Source organism: Pogoniulus pusillus, chromosome 6, assembly GCF_015220805.1.
Source record: "Pogoniulus pusillus isolate bPogPus1 chromosome 6, bPogPus1.pri, whole genome shotgun sequence".
In the NCBI taxonomy this organism is placed as follows: Eukaryota; Metazoa; Chordata; class Aves; order Piciformes; family Lybiidae; genus Pogoniulus; species Pogoniulus pusillus.
In genome coordinates, this window is record NC_087269.1 from 36,299,058 (window position 1) to 36,322,323 (window position 23,266).

Below are 23,266 nucleotides of genomic sequence, written 5' to 3' on the forward strand. Positions count from 1 at the left end.
CAGCCAACTGTGTCCTGGGCTGCATCAAGAGAAGTGTAGGCAGCAGGGCAAGGGAGGTGATTTTCCCCCTTTGCTCTGCTCTCATCAGACCCCAGCTTGAGTACTGTGTACAGTTCTGGAGCCCCCAACACAAGAAGGACATCGAACTGTTGAAGCGAGTCCAGAAGAGGGCCACGAAGATGATCATCTGGAGCACCTCTGCTATGAGGACAGGCTATGAGAGTTGGGGCTCTTCAGCCTGGAGAAGGATTCAAGGAGATCTTGTAGTGGCCTTCCAGTATCTGAAGGGGGCCTACAGGAAGGCTGGGGAGGGATTATTTACAAGGCCTTGTAATGACAGGACAAGAGGTAATGGGTTAAGCTAGAAGAGGGGAGATTTAGACTAAATGTTAGGAGAAAGTTCTTTACAGTGAGGGTGGTGAGACACTGGAACAGGTTGCCCAGGGAGGCTGTGGATGCTTCATCCCTGGAGGTGTTTAAGGCCAGGCTGGATGAGGCCTTGAGCAACCTGCTCTAGTAGGAGGTGTCCCTGCCTACAGCGGGGGGTTGGAGCTGGATGATCCTTGAGGTCCCTTCCAACCTAGACCATTCTATTATTCTATGATCACCTGAAGAACCTGAAAGTGTTCAAGTCCATGGGACCCGACGGGATACACCCACGGGTACTGAGAGAACTGGTGGAGGAGTTTGCTAAACCCCCTCTATTATACTCTAAAAGTCATGGCAGTCTGGTGGAGTTCTCTCTGACAGGAAAAAGGGAAACATAACTCCCATTTTCAAAATGTGTAGGCAAGAGGAGTCAGGGAACTACAGGCCAGTCAGTCTCACCTCTGTGCCCAGTAAGATCACGGAGCAGATCCTTCTGGAGGCACTACTGAGACAGGAGAATAGTGAAGAGGTGATTGGGTACAATCAGCATGGATTCACCAAGGGCAAATCCTGCCTGACAAACCTGGTGGCCTTCTATGAACAGGTCATAACATTCATATATGAGGGGCAAGCAACTGATGTCATTTATGATGTGCTGCACCACATCCTGGTCTCCAAGCTGGTGAAATATGGGTTTGATGGGTGGACTACTAGATGAATAAAGAACTGGTTTGATGGTCACACCCAAAGAGTGGCTGTCAATGGTTCCATGGCCAAGTGGAGGCCAGTGTCAAGCAGACTCCCTCAGGTATCAGACCTGGGACCAGTCTCATTCAACATCTTTGTTGGTGCCATGGACAGAGGCAGTGAGTGCACCCTCAGCAAGTTTGCTGATGACACCAATCTGTGCAGTCCAGCAGACACGCTGGAGGGAAGGGATGCCATCCAGAGGGACCTGGACAGACTGGAGAGGTGGGCACAACCCAAAACCTCAGGAGGTTCAACAAGACCAAGTACAAAGTCCTGCATCTGGGTCGAGGCAATGCCAATCACAAATTCAGGCTGGGCAGTGACTGGATGGAGAGCAACCTTGAGGAGAGGGACTCGGGGGTGCTGGTGGACAAGAAGCTCGACATGAGCCAGCAGTGTGCACTTGCAGCCCAGAAAGTCAACCAGATCCTGGGCTGCATCAGAAGTGTGGCCAACAGGTCGAGGGAGGTGATTCTCTCCCTCTACTCCACTCTGCTGAGATCCCACCTGGAGTACTGCATACAGTTCTGGAGCCCCTATTACAAGAAGGGGGTGGACGTGCTAGAGCACAGCCAGAGAAGGGCCACGAGGATGCTCAGAGGGCTGGAGCACCTCTCCTATGAGGACAGACCGAAAGAGTCGGGGCTGTTCAGTCTGGAGGAGGCTCCCAGGTGACCTTATTGTGGCCTTTCAGTATCTGAAAGGGGCCTACAAAAAAGCTGGGGAGGGACTTCTTAGGCTATCAGGGAGTGATAGGACTAGGGGGAACGGAACAAAGCTGGAGGTGGGTAGATTTGGACTAGACACGAGGGGGAAGTTGTTCACCATGAGAGTGGTGAGACTCTGGAATGGGTTGCCCAGGGAGGTGGTTGAGGCCCCATCCCTGGAAGTGTTTAAGGCCATTAACTGCATATGGCATCATCAATCAGGATTACACAAAGAAAGGTGGTTTAAGCATGAGAGCACCCAGAAACAGTCCCATGGAGAAGAATACTGTATTCAAAGATGAGAACGTCAGAAACTTTGCCCAAGAATGTGACTCACAACTGGTGCCAGATGAACAGAAGGTAAAAAGGAAAAACTGAGGAAGATGTCAAACCTTCATCCAAAAGACCCCAAAAGACAGCCACCAGGTGGCAATGAGCATGCATGAAGAAGAGGGACATTATGGAAATGAGTTCCAAGAACTGATTGTAATAACTCCACCTGTTCCTAGAACTAATTGTACTAACCCTACCCATGCACTTAACATGTATGATTTTGTAGAAGTCCCTTACCTGAACAAGGTGCAGGTGTGCAGCGTTCTGGAGGAGCAATCCCCCATGTCAGCCAGTGCCGAATAAAGATACCTTTCCTTATAACACTTTGAGTGTTGTAAGGTATCATTTTCTGTAACACAGCAGGAACACCTTCCACTAGACCAGGTTTTTCAAGGCCTCATCCAAACTGGCCTTGAAAATCTCCAGGGAGTGGACATCCACAACCTTCCTGGGTAACCTATTCCAGTGTCTTACCACCCTCACTGTAAAGAATTTCTTCCTAATCTCCAGCCTAAATCTCCACTCTGCCAGCTCAATGCCACTCTCCCCCATTCTGTCACAACAAGCCCATGTAAAAAAATCAATCCTCAGCTCTCCTGTAGCACCCTTCACATACTGAGAGGATCTGCTCTAAGCGTCAGAGCCTTCTCTTTTCCAGGCTAAATAGCCATAGCTTTCACAGACTGTTGCTGTAGTAGAGGTGCTCCAGCCCTTAGATCACCTTCATGGCCTCCTCTGGACCCACTCCAGCAGTTCCATGTCCCTCTTATACTGGAGGCACCTGAGAGCCTGTGGAACATTCTCCTCCATGAACTGTCCTTTCTCCTGTGTCTGTGCTGTCCATTTTTCAATTATGTTCCTAAAGTGGAATCTTAAAGTGGAATATTGTAGCTAACAGAACAATAATTTGCTCAGGGACATACATTTCCATACCGAAGTGCTTAAAGCTATCACTAACATCTTGAAGATTTTACAAACTCCTCCAAAACAAATGTTATGTCATTCTGCAATATGCATTCAAGTAAAGCAGCTGCAAATGTGTGTGTGTGTATATATATATATAATATGTAATGATATATAACAATATAAATACAGTAATACAACAGAACACTCTCTTCTTGGGAAGCAACCGCAGTTCCAAAGCTCCTTCCACTTAATTTTTGCATTTGTTGACTTTTTTCCTCAGTGAAACATCTCAATTTCCTTCCAGAATCCACAGAATTACAGAATGTCACAGAATGGAAGGGACCTCTAAAGATCACGTAGTTCAACCCTGCCCTGCAGAGCAGGATCACCTATACCAGATCACACAGGAACATGTCCAGCTGGGTTTTGAATATCTCCAGAAAGGGAGACTCCACAACCCCACGGGCAGCTTGTTTCAGTGTCTTGTCACCCTCACGGTGAAGAAATTCCTCCTCATGTTTACATGAAATTCTCTCAAGCAAAACCCTCTACAGGTAAACAACATCAAAACCCAAAAGAATTAAGACCATAGTGCAAAGAGAAAAGTCTATACCGTTACTATCAGTATAAATGATGTTAAGGTAAGCTAAATGTTTCCACATTTCCTCCTAGTTCTCGTTTTCTGTCCTGTATTTCACACATGTAGTCTGTACAACCGCTAAGATAAGTGCAAAAAACAACACCAAACTCTTGTTACCTTCCAGTTGATGAGGATAGCTCAGGGCAAATAGAAAGAAATTTACATTTTTAAAATCTTTCTTTTCCCCACCTCCTCTTCAGAAATGAATCTTTATTCTTCCGCTATCACTAAGAATCATTTCTGAAACCTAAGTGCAGAGACTCATAATCATGAGATTAAGTCCTTGAGCATCGTTCACATTATCATCTTCTGAAAGAGGAACCCAGCACGACCACATTGTATGCTACCCACCATTTCCAGTGTTGCTGTGACTGTGTTTCCAATGTCTTTAGTCTTTTCATATATTTTCCACTTGCAGATTATTGACTGAAAACAGGATCAAGAGGCAAGCTACTGCTCCAATAGAATAATGAAACAATCTGATTTTGGAAGCAGTGCTGAATATTTATACTCAGACTTCAGCTATGGTGTAAAAGAATACTGGAAGGACACAGTGCACTCTCCAGAAAAAAATCTTCATGGAAACATCTTTCTCATAAAGCTACGCCTGTGTGGATGATAAATCTGCCTTAGAAACACACATTAAGCATCAACAGCAACAGTGTATTCTTCAAGAGTTTCATTGTTACTAGATCAGAACACAACGTTAGTGTGACTGCAGTTATGGATTTACAATTCATTTTGCGTTTATCCAGCAAAAGTAGAGACAGAGAAGTGATATAATGAGAAACACATGGAACTTTTTCCTATTTCATGCACAAATAGAAACATGAGTTTGCCTCTAGCTAGCACATTATATCACACTACAAGGTCCAAAGAAATAAGAAAGGAAACTTTGAAGTAATTCTGTTTAAAATACTGTTGACAGTTTTAGATTGGTAAAGCGAGATGTTTTTAACTCAAAAGAGCAAACCAAACTGCTGCTGCACTTTCTATTTTTACTATTACTTCCAAAGACACTCTTACTGATAGTGACTTTTAATTTGGAATTTAGTAAAACAGACAGTCAAATTGCTGCATATATTTTGTATTTATCATTCTCCAGTGTAACACAGAAAAACCATTTGCAGATTACTCATCATAAGAAAGACAGAACTACTGGAGGAAGTCTAGAGGAGGGCCACAAAGATGATCCAGCAGCTGGAATGCCTCTGCTATAAGGATAGGCTGATGGACTTGGGGTTGTTCAGCCTAGAGAAGAAAAGACTCCAGGGCCACCTTAGAGCTGCCTTCCAATACCTGAAGGGATCCTACAGCAAGGCTTCAGAGGAGCTTTTCAGAAGGATGTCTAGCAATAGGAAAAAGTGGAATGGTTTTGGGCTGAGAGTCCCTTCCAACCTAAGCCATTCTATGATTCTATGATCACATTACCTGTCTTTGCCTTCTGAAATGCCATTTTATCATTTTAGTTTCCAGGTACAAGCTATGGAAATAGAAGACAGACAGCCATCTGCTGCCTCAAATTTGATACTACTTCTACAGAAACCATTTAGAGGTTCAATTTAAAAACCTGGAAGCTCAGAGACATGAATTGCCCAAAATTTCTAAGTTTCACTTCTCCACATTTCTGCAGGTCAGACATTCCCCTCAGAGATGTACTATAATTTCCCCAAATCACTGAAGTCTTCCCCTGCATCAATGATGGAGAGAGAAGGTGGGTAGCCAAGGTAAAAATTTAACCCAATAATTCTTGTGCCTCTGCTCTCCAAGCTTTTGCAGAAGACACCAAAAAGTGCCTTCTTCTTATGTGTTATTGAGCTGCAGCCAAAGCCATATAGGCACATACAAAACTGGCGGATCATGTAGCCCCACCCCGTCAATTCTGTGGCTCCATCAAACCTATTTCTACCTCAATCACTTCCCTTGATGCTTGCCAGAGTAGGTTCTTGCATCTGTTCCCTGTCATCTACACCACAAGCTGCCTCCAGGGTGCTGAATCACCTCTGGGGGTTTCCAACACACTTCCAGTATTTCAGTTGAAAAACATCTCAGAATTAGGTAAAGAGCTGATAATGGGGATAGAACACCAGAAAACAAAGTTAAACCACAGAACTATTTACCAAGGTCTTTAGTTTCTTGCTTCAACAAGAGTTGTGTTCTCCTGTCACCCTGTGCTTGCTACACCTATTACTGCATGCTACAGCTATTTATAGCTAGTGATATTCTCTACCTTTAAACAGTTCTCCACCCCACTCTTCCAAAATCCAGGCAAAACTACAACTCTTAACAGTGGTATTATTCTGCTGTCTTGTACTAATCTAAGCTTTCTTAATGTATGACCACCCTACCCCACCTCTCCCCCCACCCCTGACTCAGTAGGTCTTTTTATTGCAAGTCATTTCTAATAATGATGCTTTATTCCTTGTCTTTCCTTCTCTGGCATTCTGCTGCAGGACTGTCACCAACAAAATGTGGCATCTCAGGAAAACTTGCAAATCACAAAAAAGGATGAAGTACAAGAGATAAAGAAGAAATACCTTTCCAGGAAGAATACCTACACATTTTAAAGGCAGAAAGAAAAATAAATTCTTTATAAAGCATTCACAGCACTTCGTGCAGTACCAATCTACAGCAAATGCCCTCCAGCAGCTTTAAGAAACTTGATCACTCTCATGTCTTATGTCTACTAACTGCAATCAGTGCAAGCAGAGAGAGGATAAAGTCTGTATTGCAAATTAGGGCTATGCAGGGTAGAGTTTGTTGGGGGTTCTATTCTGACACAACAGATGCTCTAAGAGGAAAGTTAAGACTGAAAACCTTAAGGCATTTTGTAGTTAATTATTCTCTCTGCAAGTACTGTCATGAAACAGCCAAGCAGTCACAACCAACATGAGACTTTCAGGGGGATCTAAGAATTTATGCACCCCCATGTTCAAACTACTAGAGAAGTTCAAGCCAAAGCAAATATCTAATTAAGTCTATAAAGCATTAAAACTTCCAATACATTTTGGTGGCTTTAGGATTCCACAGCCACATGATTCCTCAATCAGCTAAAAATGCCACATGATTCATCATCCTTTTAAAACAAACTTCACTTCCCACAAACACAAAAAGATTATAACGTACCTCTATTCTTGTCAGTAAACAATACAAGAGTATATTAGAAAGGTTTCCTTCTTGGTGTTATTTTCAGCCCTTGTCAGATGTCCAGACTGAAAACATGAGCAAAACTGGGTTTTGTACACATTTCTTTTCTGCATATTCCCTTCACTTTAGACTCCAGCGTCCTGATGGCACAAAGGATCATCCACTCAAATAGGACCAGATATTACTACGACACTTGACATCTAGACTCTCTATGTGATGTCTCTTGATAGCCTGTAACAACAGCTTTCTCCTAATACTGAAAACAAACATGAACTACTAACACCAAAGCTCTTCCACTCTCAGCTCAATCTGCTGTTAATCCACACTACCACCAAAATGGCTGGCTCCTCTAGGGCCACTTCCCCACATTCCTTTCCTTGAACCAGCAAGTAGTGTTCAAACATCCACACAGTTAAACTATACCAGTCAACTAACCTGAATGAAAGTTAACCTTCTTACTTGCTTCCCACGTTAATTCTCAGCTGCATCAATTTCCTGTGTGATTGCTATTGTTAGTCACAAGGGAAGGAGGCAGAAATAACAGCTTGAGACAACAAAATCAAGTCTCTTAGCAGCACTGATGGTGTAAGACAGATTAAACTGTTTGTGGAACAAAGGTGTAAGAGAAAGCATCAAACATAGGTATACTGAAGTAGACTATTAAGGTTAATGACAATTTCTTAACTTCAGCAGCACTGTGTGTGGACTTGACTATCATGGTGAAAGCACACATGAAGACTTCATTACCTCACCAGAATATCTCTCCTTTAATTTTGATATATTAAAGCATGACATCTACTTTCAATTAATCGCTCAATTTAAAGGCTAGAGATGGTGCACATATCTGATACATTTGAGATACTAACATCTGTTTTCTCTCTTTATAAGCAGATGGTAGAGATCTAACTGATTTACCATGTTTTCCCCCATTACTTCTGCCCTCGCACAAGAGTGCTGTATTTGTAGGAAATGGTACTAAGATAGACAAAAGTAGACGCCACACAGACGGTTTAACCAAGAAGATGAAACAATTGTGGTTATCAGTGATATTGGTGAAGAGTTTTTATGAGGCCAATAAACAACTTCTTTAGTGTTCCACACCACTTAATGTACCCAGAGCAAGTAACGTGAAATGGGTGACTGGTTTTGTCTCATGAAGAAGTAAACATGGAGAAAATGTAAGCTGATAGCTTCAAAAATGCACTGTATCATAAAATCGCAGGATCTTAAAATGGCTTAAGTTGGAAGTGACCTTAGAGATCATCTACTTCAGCCTCCTGCCATGGGCAAAGACGCCTCTCAATTAGACTTGGCTGCTCAAGGCTTCATCCAGTCTGGCCTTGAACACCCACAGGGAGGAGACAACAACCTCCCTGGGCAGCCTACCACTGGCTTTCTAGAAAGTAACATGGAGGCAAATAATATATATCCATATGAACCCAAAGGAGCTAAGCAATTTCAGTGTAAATCATGACAGCTCACAAGGAAGACTAAATTCCCCTGTTCATTCTTACGGAGGTAAACCCACTGATAAAACATTTGAGGGAAAGATTTCATAGGATATTGACATTTAAAGCTTGAGCAAAACTTTCTGGAGGCACAACATGATGATTATACTTTTAAGAAAGAATACAGAGCTTGTGCAGGCCTCACTTGAGAATCAGTGCTTCTCAGCAGCATATTCATGCACAGGGCACATATAACTGCTAGGCTGCTGAAAGCTCTTGTAGGTGTAATCAATGTACACTGGAAGAGAATGGAATACAAGCCACTTGTGGACTGGAGATACTTTGCCTAGATCTCTTCAGCAGACAAACACACATACTTAAAAAATTACCTCAGGTCCTCAAGTCCTGGCTCTGTGGCAGTGGTGAACTTACAGATCAACCATTCCACATGATACTGAGAAACATGCAACAGGCTTAATACTGTCTGCTAGGGAGATAGAGAAGAAAAATTCCAGGTGTCGTCATCATAAGGACACAGGACTGTTGCAGTGAGTCCATAAGAGGGCCACAAAGATGATCCAAGGACTAGAACACCTCTGCCATGAGGATAGGCTGAGGGAGAGGGGTTGTTTAGCCTAGAGAAGACTCCAGGGGGATCTTAAAGCTGCCTTGCAATACTTGAAGGGATCCTCCATGACGATTAGAGAGGGACTTTCCATGAGGGTGTCTAGCAATAGGACAAGGAGAAATGGTGTGAAGCTGAGGGAGAGCAGGTTCAGACTGGATCTTACGAAGAAGTACAAGGGTGGTGAGTATCTGAAATTGGTTTCCCAGAGAGGCTGTGGATGTGTCTTCCTTGGGGGTGTTTAAGACCAGGCTGAACAAGGCCTTAAGCAGCCAAGTCTAGCTGAGAGGTGCCCCTGCCCACGGTGAGGAGGCTGGAGTAGATGATCTCTAAGCCATTCTAGGATTCTGTGGTAATTCACCCCTGGTTTACCTTGAGGTTAGAAAAAGTGTGAAGGAATGGTGAATAAAGCAACAACAAACATGGAACTTCCATTTTAGTATAGTCCTGGTGCCCTCCTGGATCTCCTTCTTGTGAACAGAGGAAAGCTAGTGGGGGAAGTAAAGGTTGGAGAACGTCTGGAGCACAGCTAGAGCTTAACCTAGCTACAGCTATTAAAGATACTATTTTTTTCTATAAATTCATTAACAGCAAAAGGAGGACTAGAGAAAATCTCCATCCCCTATTGAATGCAGAGGGAAACCTAGTGACTAAGGATGAGGAAAAGGCTGAGGTGCTCAATGCCTACTTCGCTTTGGTCTTTAGCACTGGATCCAGCAGTGTCCTGGGCACCCACCCTTGTGCAGTTTGAGTCAGGGAGGAGAATCAGAGTGAAGATATCATAATAAATGAGAAAGTGGTTGCTGACCTGCTGCACCACTTAGGCATACACAAGTCTGTGGGACTGGATGGGCTGCACCCAAGGGTACTGAAGGAGTTGGCACACATGCTCGCCAAGCCACTTTCCATCATTTACCAGAAGTCCTGGCTGAGGAGGTGCTAAGGGACTGGATGGTAGCAAATGTGATGCCTATCTACCAGAAGGGCAGAAAGAAGATCTGGGAAACTACATACCTGTTAGTCTGACCTCAGTACCAGAGAAGGTCATGGAGCAGGTCATCTCAAATGCCAACATATGTCATATAGACAGCAACTAGGGGACAAGGCCAAGCCAGCATGGGTTTATGAGGGGCACATCCTGCCTGACTAATCTGTTCTCCTTCTATGACACGATCACTCAGCTACTGGATGAGGGAAAGGCTGTTGATGTTGTGTTTCCAAAAGCCTTGTAGACAAAAAAAAATTCTTGTAGACAAATTGGCTACTCATGGGTTGGATGAGCATGCTATCTTCTGGATAAAGCACTGGCTGGACAGGAAGGCCCAGACAGGGGTGGTCAATGGAGTTAAATCCAGTTAGCAGCAGGTCACTAGTGGTGTTCAGTAGGGATCTATGTTGGGACTTCTTTTTAACATCTTTATTGACAACCTTGATTCATGCACAGAGAGTGTCATCAGTAAGTTTGCACATGACATCAAGTTAGGTGGAAGTATTGATTTGAATGAGGGTAGAGAGGCTCTTCAGAGGCACTTGCATAGGCTAAACCAATGGGCCAGCATTAATGGGATGAGTTTCAACAATGCCAAATGCCAAATCCTGCACTTGGGTCATAACAACCCCAAGCAATGCTACAGGCTTGGAGCAGTGTGGCTGGAGAGCTGCTTGGCAGAAAGGAATTTTGGGGCTGTAATAGACGGGCAGCTGAATGAGCCAACAGTGTGTCCAGATGGCCAAGAAGGCCAATGGCATCCTGGCTTTCATTAAAAATGTTGTGCCCAGCAGGAGTGAGGAGGTGACTGTCCCCTTGTACTCAGCTTTGGTGAAGCCACACCTTGAGTATTGCGTTCAGTTTTGGACACTACAATACAAGAGAGATGTGGAGGTGCTGGAGCAGGTCCAGAGGAGGGCAACAAAGCTGATGAAAGATCTAGAGAATAAATATTATGAAGAGCAACTGAGGGAGCTGGGGACTGTTAGTTTGAAAAAAGGAGGATGATGAGGGGAGACCTCACTGCTGTCTACAACTATCTGAAGAGACACTGTGCAGAGGCTGGTGCTGGTCTTTCCTCACAAGTAATTTGAGACAGATCAAGGGAGAATGGCCTCAAGCTAAGACTGGGCAGGTTTAGACTGTACACTAGGAAAAAGTTTTTCATGGAGAAAGTGGTCAGGCACTGGAATGAGCTGCCCAGGGAGGTGGTTGAGTCACCAACCCTAGATGTGTTTAAAAGGGTCATTTTGATGTGGTGCTTAGGGATATGGTTTAAGGTGAATCTTGTAGAGTAGGATTATAGGTTGGACTTGGTGATCCTAAGGATCTTTTCCAACCTGATGTTTCTGTGAAAACCCTAGTAACTTAAGTGGCTGTGCAGAAAAAATCAGGAGTGAAAATTAATTTTTTAGAATCTTCCAGTGAAAGATGTGTAAGATACTGAGAGCACAGATTTTCAATTAGAAAGCTACACTTGGATGCATAATAATGCATTATAAAGGTGCACTTGTACCCCTGGGAGAAACAAAGCTGGAAGAAGCCACTCATAAATCCTTCTTACAAGCCAGCAAACTTGTTACAAAATATGCTCTTTCAAGTAAGAATGAGATGTGAAGCACGGAACTGTAAAAGTTATAAAAATGGACACTGAAACAGAATTATTCAGGAGAAAACTGTGATCTGTGATACTTTCAGAGCATCACATTTTCTTGAGATCAGTTTCTTTTTCCACAAGTCTTGCATTTATTCATCAGGCATAAAATGGACTTCTCAAGATTGTAATTGGACGTATTTGCTCTTCACCTTCCATTTCAACTAAATCTAACATTCAAAAGTTTAAGAATATTTAGGCCACTGTGTGAACTACAGTATACTTCAAAGAACTAATGATCCTGATATTATGCAGCCTGAAGGCTGAAACACTCAGACCAAATTCACACAAACCACTGAAATCTTTACTCCTAACACGTGTAACCACAGATTTTTTTAATATCTGTATAATTCTAGAAGTAATCAAAGTAGAAAGAACACACTTTTTATAAGACATTATGCATGGAAAAGGTATGTGTAGCTGAGCCGGTTTTCATTTGTTTGAGACAAAAAGCTCAAGCTCTTGAACTGGTGATAATCAGAAAAAAAATCTACTTCTAACATTCACATTCACCAAATCAACTGGCAAGATTATTTCAAGTTAAAGGCAAAAAACTCCTTCCTCTCTCCTCGGCCCTGGTGAGATCACACCTAGAACACTGTGTCCAGTTTTAGGCTCCCCAGTTCAAGAGAGAGAGAGATCTGCTGATAAGAGTCCGAAGGATCCAAGGATGAATGGGGTACTCAAACATCTCTCCTGTGCAGAAAGACTGAGAGATTTTGGGCTGTTTAGTCCAGAGAAGAGGAAGCTGAAAGGGGATCTTATCAGTGTCTATAAATATCTCAGAGGTGGATGTCAAGATGAAGATGTCAGTCTCTTTTCAGTGGTGCCCAGTGACAAGACAAAGAACAATGGGTACAAACTAGAACACAGAAGGTTCCACCTCAGCACGAGGAGCAACTTCTGTACCGTGAGGGTGACAGAGCACTGGAACAGGCTGCCCAGAGAGGTTTGCTGTGGTAGGCCTGATAGGCCCAAAATAGACTTATACATGCCCTGCCTTGCCTAGGCATGTTTTTCTGCTCTACGAGAGAGGCAAGCGCAGGAAAAAGACACAGAAGAACCTGTAGCCACTGAGTCCGGCCTGCCCAAGGTTCTGTGGTAAGCAAGGTACACACACTTAGCTTGTGCAAGGCCTGTGCTATTCCCAAATTTAGGTAAAATCAAGCCTAGGACTTTGCCTAATATGGTAAATTTTGGCTAACTGCCATCCTGCTTGGTTATTCTGTGTCCAAAGGGCAATTAATCTCTGCCTACACTGATAAAAGGAGATATGCAGGTAAACAACGTGCTTGCTCCCCTGCTCTCTCTGCTGCTCTGTCATTGCTTCCTGCAAATGCCTACTGCCTTATTGTTTACTGGTGAACTCCACTTCCACGAGTTACCAGGAGCAGATCCTGGATGCCTGCACGGTCAGTGTGACATCGTGCTGAAACTACATCACGTGACATCCTGCCTCTACGCCTGAAAGTCCTGCTTAGAAGAGCCAGGAGAAAAAGGGTTTTGATTGTCTTCCTCTTTCCCCAGAAGCCTGGGAGAATTAAGTCTCAACATCCAACAAGACAGAGTCCCATGAAAGCATGTGGGCACTGTCTAGACTGTGGCTAAGCCCCGTGAGCCAGTTAGTAATAATTTCTGTGTAAATGTTTAAATGTCTCTTTGTAATTCTCCATTGCCTTCTGCCATATGCAGAAAGAGCTCCTTGAGTCCATCTCCTGGGCAAGCGGCATATTGACTGCAAGCAGCATTTGACCACGGGAATCTTCTCTTCCATCTAGATACTATCCACAGAATGTTTCCATGACCATGTAAGAACCAAAATATTATTAAAATTAGTGGTCGAGGGTGGTGAGAGTTCTGAATATCAAAATTAATAAGCAATATTAATTTTGGAAAAATATAACCTTGCATTAATTAATTTCCCCTCCGCAACAAGGTTCTGGAGTCTCCTTCTACGGAGACTTTCAAAACCCACCTGGATGTATTCCTGTGCGGCCTGCCCTGGATGATCCTGCTTTGACAGGTGGTTGGATTTGATCTCTGGAGGTCCCTTCTAACTCAAACCATTCTGTGATTCCTAAGGGCAAAAACCCTCCCAGTTTGCCTGTCACATCACACTATTAATTCAATCACATTTAATTTCAGAAACAAAGCAGCATGTATCTTCAATTGCATGTTTTACAGCTTTTTTAAACTCCTGATCAATACAGACTATTAACAACTTCTATGATATCCACTGAGAAAAAATAAACAAATTAACCAAGTATTAGCCCTCCATTTATCAGCTGGTCTCCATTTACCACACTAAGCTCTGTGAATGAAGCAAGAATCTAAACTGATGAAGCATGACTAAATATCTATGTTGTGTGACAAAAACAAAGTGCATGCTCAGAGTGCTCTAATGGGAATTAATTGGAGAAGCCATACCTGTGGGCACAAAGTCTCTATGTGATTAGTTGCCATTTGGACAATTTTCACTCCATCTTCATTTGTTGACATCGAACAAGCAAGATGAGCAACCTTAAATAAACAGACAAAAAAACAAAACACAGTTTGGTAAGCAAGTATTCATCCCCACACTCTCAAACTTGCCAAAGAAAATCTCTGCAAGAAAACCTTTATTATTTGGGGAAATTAATGTGCCAAAGAACATAATTGAACAAGAAAACACAGGGAAAAATAAACTAAAAAGATGATGTGGAAAGAGGTAACAGCAGCAAGAAATGTCATGACCTCTCCCCAGCTTAGGTTCAGCACAGAATAGATGCAGAGTGGTGTTTAGGTAACATCAGGACATTTCAAAGAAAGGGCCTAAAGCTTCAGCTAGATTGCTTGTGATCATGATAATTAATTTTTTAGAGCCCTTCAAACCATGTCCAGTTTTATCAGTTTTTTTAAACTTTTAAGACTTTAAAGATCAAATAAAATTTGCCTTGATGTAATGAAACACAGAATGATTTATGGTCTGAGCTATCCACAGATCATTACTTTAATTAGCAGCACAATTTTCTATTGAAATAGTCACATCAGTACAACTTTACAGTAAAAATGTGTAAGGAAACTTGAAATCTGTGAAAGAACGAGTTTATCTTCTTTTTTGTTATATGCCATTGGACATATATAGACTCCTTTCAAGTAAAAAAGTGCTTCCAGGACACTCCACAGTTCAACAAGTTTGAAGAGATGAAGCAAAAAGAGCCACTTGCTGCAACTCAACATCAAAAGGTTGTAACAGGCACAGGAAGGTTTGGGGTACTGAAATCCTGCAGATCTTTTCATGCTACCTAAGTCACTTACATAAACTGCTACACATTTGTTACTCTCCATAGCCTCTACTGAGCTAACTGTTATTACAAATAGGTTGTTCCAGTGTTAACGGAGACCAAGAACTGCCTGAGAACTACAACTCTGTAGTGCTTCAGATTACCAGCATAGGCACATACACAGACATGCACAGTTAATTTGTAATTATTCAAAACTCATGTCATGAGTTCTACAGCTTAGCTGCAACAACATCTTCACGCATCAACACTATAGGACACTATTTTCTAAGAAAGAACAATAGTTTCATGATGATCTATTAACAAAGGCTTTTAATCATTACAGGGAATTAGTGCATAACCAAATTAATGACTTTCCTATCTGTCGAGTTAGCCTCTCTTCTATGCCGTGTGGGAGAGGGAGAGACACCAGGCTTACACCAATGTGGTGCACAATGGTCAATCTGTTTATTGAAGCTAAGTGTGATACCTATACAGTGGAGTTCAGTAGAGGGGCGCGTACTTTTGATAGGCTTACAACATGCACAGAGGCAGATCTGACCAACTACCCCCCTTAATCCCCCTTTGCAAAAACTAAGCCATAACACTGCTTGTTCCCAGGGCTGAGCAGAGTGTCTTCTTGCACAGCTCAGAACTCCCTCAGCTTCTCTGCCAGCTTCTCAAGGCCACTTTTCCGCAGCTGTGCCTCCTTATCAGAATGACCTAAGTCTGTTCAGTTACTCTGCCTATTCTTTTCACTTCAGTTCTGCTCAAACCCCAACACCTATCCAAAATTCAGCAGGGATGAAGTAAGACACTTTCTAATGAGGATGAAGGCTAGAATGCATGGCCTTTCCTTTACACCTATTACAGAATCATTCATGTTGAAAAAGACCCTTGAGATCATCAGGTCCAACTATTAGCTCTACTCTACGAAGTTCTCTTCTAAACCAAGCTCCACATCTAAATTATCTTTAAGTAGATCCAGGTATGGTGACTCCACCACCTCTCTACTATTTCAGCGAAAACATATTTGCTAATGTCTAGCCTAAATCTCCCCTGGTGCAGCTCAAGGCCCTTCCTTCCTATTTTGTCCCTACCTGTGAGAAGAGACCAGCACCTATCTCTCTCTATTGCCTACACATAAATACTTTATGAACCTATCCACAGTACTGAATAGAACTTACTGGCTCTTAGCCTGTGTGTTTGTTAAAACAAACACAGATAAAAACAAAGATTAAGACTGAAGAAATCCAGTTTTTATAGCTGCACTCCCTTTTGTCTGAAATAAGTTGCCATGGATGTAATATTTAATAAAAACTATTTTCTATCCCACACTTTTGCTCCTGACTTCTTAACTGTTAAGTTACCTACAGATGTTTTAGCATCATCATAACACGACACTAAAACAGTCTCTCTTCTCTCAAAACATGTTGTTTTTCTTTGGATTGAAAACCAGGGGTTTTTCAATATTGGCTAAAACAGCTAATTTGGGTTGGTTGGAATATTTTAATTTCTTTTTGCCAGTAAGAGAGCTGCTTGCATATCCCAAATGGAGCACTGCATTCATTCACACTGCGTGAACATTCCATCATATATAAAAAGAACTCTGCAGGGCTCACTGCAAATATTACTAATCCATTTATTAAAGAGCTCCTCAATGCCTGAAGTGGTAACTTTTCAAAGGCTAAAAGAATAACCAAACCAAACACAACCAAAACAAAACAAAACCAAAATAACAAAAAATTAAAAACACCCCACCACCCAAGGAAACAACAAAAAGAAAGGTGGAACAAGCCATCTGGCCAGGACAAAGTGAACTCCCTCAAGCAGCCCTTTCTCTTTGCCATAAGCTTCCTCAAGTTTTCCAGTTTCATTTCACAGTTTCCAGAAACTTCATTTTTTTGTGGGGGCACTACTGCAAAGGGCCATGTACAATATGTAACTCCTGTTTATCAGTAAGACCATCTTAAGGTAGAGTTCACTTCCGTAAGCAGTAAAGTTTTTGTCCCTGTCTTGACGTGCAAGTAAGATACTGAGAGAGTTTAAAATAAGTTTTAATCCTGTTTCCCAGTTTCACTGGCAGGAACATACTGGTACAAACCTAATCCTTGACATATATGTGCCACAGATTCACAGATCAGGCCACAAGAGGTTTCCAGAGATCATATACTCCATCCTCTGCTCTAAATAGGAGAACAAGCTCTAAAACGATCTGTTCAGCAGGACAACATCTGGAGACAAATTATGTGGATGTTACCAGATTGGTGGAGATTTCAAGGGTGAAAAAGCCTGCATCTTCTCAGACAAAACATGCTTAGGCTGGAAAAGATCTCTTCCTCCTGAAGTATTCTCTTTTACTTGAACTCAGTAGCCATGTGCAGTTCTATATACACAGAAGAAAAACTGTTCCTAATCTTACGCTGCCCCTCTTGATTCTCCAGCTTATGACTGTTCTTCAGTGATGGCCCAATTCATAGCAGTATTCTCAAAGCACAAGCAGCAAAATAAGGATATAACCATTAGGATTTGATATTAAACCACCTTACAACAACAAACTGAGTTCTATATTGTCTTTTAAAGATCCAATAAAGTTTAAAGAAAAAAATGCATTTGGCTATTTGAGAACTAATAAAATTATCATGCAACATTTCTGATGAGCATTTGGAATCCATACTGCAGTGCTACACCAACAGTGACTGTAGTCCTCTTTGATTTTGCTTGATACGAGTGAATCTTCTATTTCCATTACAAAATGGATAGAATTTTCTTCTGGCATTTAAGTGAATCACTTTTCTACACATAGCTTACACATCATAAAAAAGGTTTTCTACCAGTCTCAGTAGGTGTTTCACCCAAAAAACAGTCCCAATTCCAACAGGTCATTAGCACAATCTCAACCACCAGTACACTCCCAGTTAGTATTTTAGCCACAAGTTGCAGAAGAGATACCCTAATCAACACAGCCAAAACATAATAATCCTAGTTAAAAACAATGGAAAGACTCAAACAAGGGCTGGCACCAGAGTACAATTTGTCCAAACATAGGGCAGGGCAGCTGAGAGGAAGAAGGAGATGAAAGGATAAAGGTGGGCATGACAACACAAACATAAATATAGGAAAGTAATCCATTAAGGTCAAGACTAATCCTGAGTAGTAACAGTTCAGAAGATATTTAATTTATAGGAGAGCTACTGAATACTGACCCAAGGAAAAACACTCAATTTCAGCATTGCTGCAATCACCATGGCTTTTGACAGAAATTACATACTCTACATAAATTGATTTTAGCTGTTAGTCTGCTCTCCTCCAACTATAGATGAAAAATGGTACTTATATATTCTTTGCTTTTTATTTTGTGGTATAATGCACTATCTTCTACAAGTTTATTATGTTATTAGCTTCTAACATTAGCCTTATGAAAATACTTGCTAAAACAAAATGAAAAAACTACAGCAAAAAAAGAAGGGTCACCAATAAACTCTACACTCTTACTGAGGCAAAACTACATAGGTGCATACTTATCTTCTAGAGATTGCTGTATTTTTACATGCATTTATGATTATTATGTGCATTTTTATACCTGCTGCTGATATTCAGTGCCATGCTGCCAACATGCCAGCTTTAAAATGAAAGTGCTGGCTGAAGCAAAGCATCATGTGGATTAAAGTTCAGACGATAACATGAGAGGTTTGCTGTTCTGGTTGCTGCTTTCAGTTCCCAGGTTTGGGGTGCTACTATTTTCCACTGTGGCTGAGTGCTGGAATGGGGGAAATAGTTTTGCTGCTGGCTTCTGCCAGCAAATGTTGCTTTATTTCCAACCCAATTTCTACCATAAAACTCCACTTCCTTCCAGATTAAGCCAAATAGTAACACAGGTATTTATAAGCTGCTGCCAGAGTTTACATGTTATTTTTCCACTGCTTCCAAAATGCTTTAGGATAGCTCAGGTAATAAAATCCACTATTACTTTCAAGTTTTTTAGCTTTTTCTTTGGTGAGAATAAACTTAGAAACTACCCTCAAAACTACATTTACCATATATTAACTTGCTTCTTGTGCTACTTTGAGGCTAACTGGAATATTTTAATGGGAAAAATTAGATTACAGGCTGTAAAAAGGAAACAACAGTGATGTCTACTTCACTCATAGGCTTGCTGAGATGTACAAAAGCAAGAACACAAACATAGACAAGTGTGAGTCTCTATCTGTTGGAGTCAATGTCTGTGCTTTTTCCCTGGGCTTCTTTTGTGTAACCCACCAATCACTCTGCTTCTAACTCCCCTTGCCAATCCTTGCATCTCACCTTTGCACGTAAGGCAGACTCTGGGATAAAGTAGAGTAGTGGAAAGAAGGTGGAAGGGTAATTGGGAGCCTCTCCTGGTCACTCTGATTTCTGGGAGGGGTACTGTGTTTCTGTATTACTTTTAGCTTGCATATTTCTGTATATAGCTGCAAATATTTGTAAGGTATTATAAATATCTGTTTGTGTATCATGCTAAGCTCTGAATATAAAGCTTTCACTCTTTAACTTCCAACTGGCTGAGCCTAGTCTGGGTGGTTTCATAAGAGGGGGAGGCAGGTAACTCCCAAACCATCACACTCCCCATCTTCTAGCTTTTCATCTTCCACTCTTCCAGAAAGATTTTTTCATCTGATAATGTAGCTGCTGTGGGGCATTAAATATCTGAAGTCTCTTTGCTCACCTTCTGGTACTTTGCACTTCTTTTAATGTTGCATGTCTCTCTCTGCTCCATTTTCTACTGAAGTGAATTACATAGCACTCCATTAACACCACAATCACTACTGATTCAACGAAATTACCTCTACCTTGTGCACCAGAGGCCTATCACCGTCCCTGTTGAACTGCAACCAACTATCTTGTTAACATGAAGAAACTCCTTAGAGTATTATGTAACTTCAGATGTTTCCAGTAATGTTATTTGTCAAGCATGCTAAAGATTCTATTTCCATAATTAATTAATAAAGAGTATTTGAATATCAATGGACTAGGTTGCTCTTTTTTTTTAATTAGCATGTACCTAGAACAAGCCACTGCAACCATTTTATTTCAAGTTCCACACACTCATCCAAGCCTTATCTCATACAAGTTCACTTTTTTCAAATAAACTGGAAATGGAAAATAAAAATTGAGATTAAACCTTTGTATCTTTTCAGGTGTTTCAGTGTGTAAAAATTCCAGTATCTCTTTCGTTTTGAGTGAACATTTCTTCTTTCCCTTTTCTCCCTGCCTGACACCTTCTGTCCCCTGCACCTAAATGACAGAAGCAAATATAACCCATAACAAGCTGTTGTTAGACTACTCAAGACTTTGGGCCTTTTCCTCTACAAAACAAAGGTAAGACCCAAAGATACGCATCAATACATCCTCTTTTATTATTCAAGTATTCTACAAAACAACAGCCATTACCCTTGCTTTCAAGATTTTTCTGTTAGACTAAATAACATATAGTTTTGTCATCCCAATACTCAAGCATACTTGGGTGACCTTTGTTTCTTTCAGATGCAAAATCTTAAGACTCTTCCTACTGTCAGAATCAAACTCTTTATCTCTTATGCCTCTGACTGTTTTAACTGAGCTGGAAATTGATCCCAGGAGATGCTGCATATTTCCCAAGATGCATACATCCTCTATTATTTAAATCAGCATGAGCTAAGATTTAGTATGCTAATAAAATGAAAGCACATAGCTCTCACTTAGCACTTAATAAATATTAGTGGTGCAGAAGAGGAAACAGACTTCTTTCCAGCAGAGTAATTGCTCGGTTATAATGCCAGCAAGTCTTTCACGTTTTCAGAGAAAGTAGGACATCTGACAAAGAGCACGAGGCATTTTTTGTTTTGAATGAGACACAAACCCACTGTTTGTCTAATAGCTCTTTAAAAAGTTCAAACTAGAAGCAGACCACTGCAGAAATTAGCTATTTATCATCTCATTAAAAGTTATGCCATGAGTGCTTAGTTCTAATGCAACACCTTATGCTGGTTACGCATGCTACAGACTAACATTTTTGTAAAGAAAAGGTCATGCATGTTAAGCATAAATAAACTTGGAAATGTATGAAAAACAGAAGTCACCTTTGGAAAATCACAAAGAATAACCACTCAGAGATGTAATAAATACTGCATCACAAATACTTACCAAAAACTCACTCCACAAAGGGGGAACCCACCAGCAAATCCACAATGAAGACAATGAAAGATCAGTATAACAGAACACACCTTCAGAATGGAATCCAGCTCAGGATCTGTAGGTCATGACTTTTTGCTTCCTTACAAAGGATAGCAACTCATTTAATATCTAACATTAATACTAATCACCTACATCAGCAATACAGAAAGCATATAGCACTACAGCTTTCTGGAATATGTATTTTTTGCAGTAAGAAACCATTCATAGAATAATAGAATCATAGAATGGCTTAGGTAGGAAGGGACCTTAGCAATCTTCTACTCCAACCTCGCCTCTCAACTACACTCAGCTGCTCAAGGACTCATCCAACCTGTCCTTAAATACTCCCCAGGGAGGAGAAGTAACCTATTACAGAGTCTCAGGACCCTCATGCTGAACAAGTTCTTCCTAAGACCTAGCCCAAACCTACTCTCCCTGAGCTGAAAACCATTCCCCCTTGTCCAGTTGCTAGACACCCTTATGAAAAGTCCCTCTTCAGCCTTCCTGTAGGATCCTTTCAGGTATTGAAGGCAAATGTAAGGTCATCCTGGAGTCTTCTCTCCTCTAAGCTAAATGACCCCCCTCTCTCAGCCTATCTTCATAGCAGAGGTGCTCCAGCCCTTGGATTGTCTTTGTGGCCCTCCTCTGGACTTGCTCCCCCTTTTTATGATGGGGATACCAGATGGGGTATATGCTAACTTGAGTCAAACAGCTTCCCATACTGGATAGAATCAAAATTTTAAACTGAAACTTAAAGATGTGAACACACTTTGGAAGCTTTCTATGACATACTCAGACCAATTGTATTTGCAGTATCTATAATGTAGTCCATTACTCACTCTTAATAAAGTATAGACATGCATGTATACTAGATAACTAAGTAGTCTATAAAGCCAAATAAATGTGACACTGCTCCAGCAGTAAAAACCTAATCACTGCTCCAGACACACAGTATATTCTTATGCATAACATTATGGCATTGCTGCATTACAGTATTTTGTTATGCTTTCACTGTAGGCTACATTTCAACTATCTTGTAAAAATACATAATTAATCCTGTCATTCATTTTTATCCTTCCTTCATCTCTTAAATGAATATATAAGTAATTTTTCTCAGGTTTATTAGATTTTTTTCTCCCCTTTGTGGAGCTATGTTCCTGCAGCTACTGTGAAAGCCATCTACAGAGAGCCAATTCCAATTGCAGTGGAGCTGGAAGCAGTTTCCTAGCTACTGCAGTTTATATGGAATTAATATTGTACTAACATAAAATGTTTCTGTGTCATTGGCAGTCTATTTCATGTTAATTGAGTTTAAAGGTTCATAAAAAATTTATAAGAAATCCTTGACTCATTTTTGCAAATGTGATCTGTGGTTAGGAAAGGTAAAACTGATCAGAAAACACTTAAAACTATTTAGAAGCCTTGAACTCAAAACTTACATTTAAAACAATCCAGATTTCAATGCAGTCTGAGACACTGTCTGATGCAGTGGGTTATGACCCCACTAAAAATTCACTGACAGAACTCCTAGAGAGACTATTTTGTTTACAGTACACTGGCCTTGAAAACGACAAATTAATTCACTGTCAATCACTGTAGAGTGATGCACATTTGAGGAAGAATGCACAGTAGACACCCAACAAGAGAGTAAGAGATGTGAGGATTACTAATATGTTTCAAAAGAAATGAACTTCCGTGCAAGTCTATAATTATAACCTAGAAAGGATTCCTAACAAAGGGCTGACAGGGTATATGTTAATTAAGCTAAACTCACAATCATAAAAATGCATGGGATATTGCTACTAATGTCCATTTGCCCCTTTCCTGGACTGGTTGGGTGAAAGACAACTCATAGTGTTGTGGCTGAGGACAGCTCACTAAGAGAAAACATGCCTAGATAATTTCCTTCTGTCCCACTGAGCCTAGCAAGGAGGTTCCTTGTGTCTAGCAAGAGCAGCCTGTGTTTTCAGGAGAAGAAACTTGCAGAAATGTGTCATGAACCCAACAATTCAAACTCCAGGTTAACAGTTAGTAAAAAGCAGTCAAAAATAATCCTGTTTAAAGCTGAGCAATTTGGCCTCCTTGGAAGCAACTGCTGACCTTATTGCTTGAATCTGTTGTTCAGTTTCTTTTAGGTAGCTTCTGTAGACCAGAAACACCCAGCTTCCCTGGTAAAGATCACAGATCACTTGCCTTCCTCATGATCAGAAATTCTAGCCCATGATTTCCCAAAGTATGTTTTCTTGA

The 23,266-nt window shown here is 41.2% G+C and overlaps 1 protein-coding gene across 16 annotated transcripts in view; it reads right to left on the reverse strand.

Annotated features, from left to right (window-relative positions):
* The window catches only part of CTNNA3 (catenin alpha 3), a 452,565-nt gene that overhangs the window by 136,361 nt on the left and 292,938 nt on the right, over positions 1-23,266 (reverse strand). For 14 of the 16 annotated variants that reach the window (XM_064145224.1, XM_064145223.1, XM_064145222.1 and 11 more), the window contains one exon: positions 13,995-14,087. The exons of 1 other annotated variant lie outside the window; for it this stretch is intronic. In XM_064145224.1, the coding sequence (XP_064001294.1) occupies positions 13,995-14,087 (93 nt within the window). Of the gene's footprint in view, positions 1-11,953; positions 12,277-13,994; positions 14,088-23,266 lie in introns of those variants that run through there. One more of the 16 variants, XM_064145237.1, reaches the window with a different exon arrangement.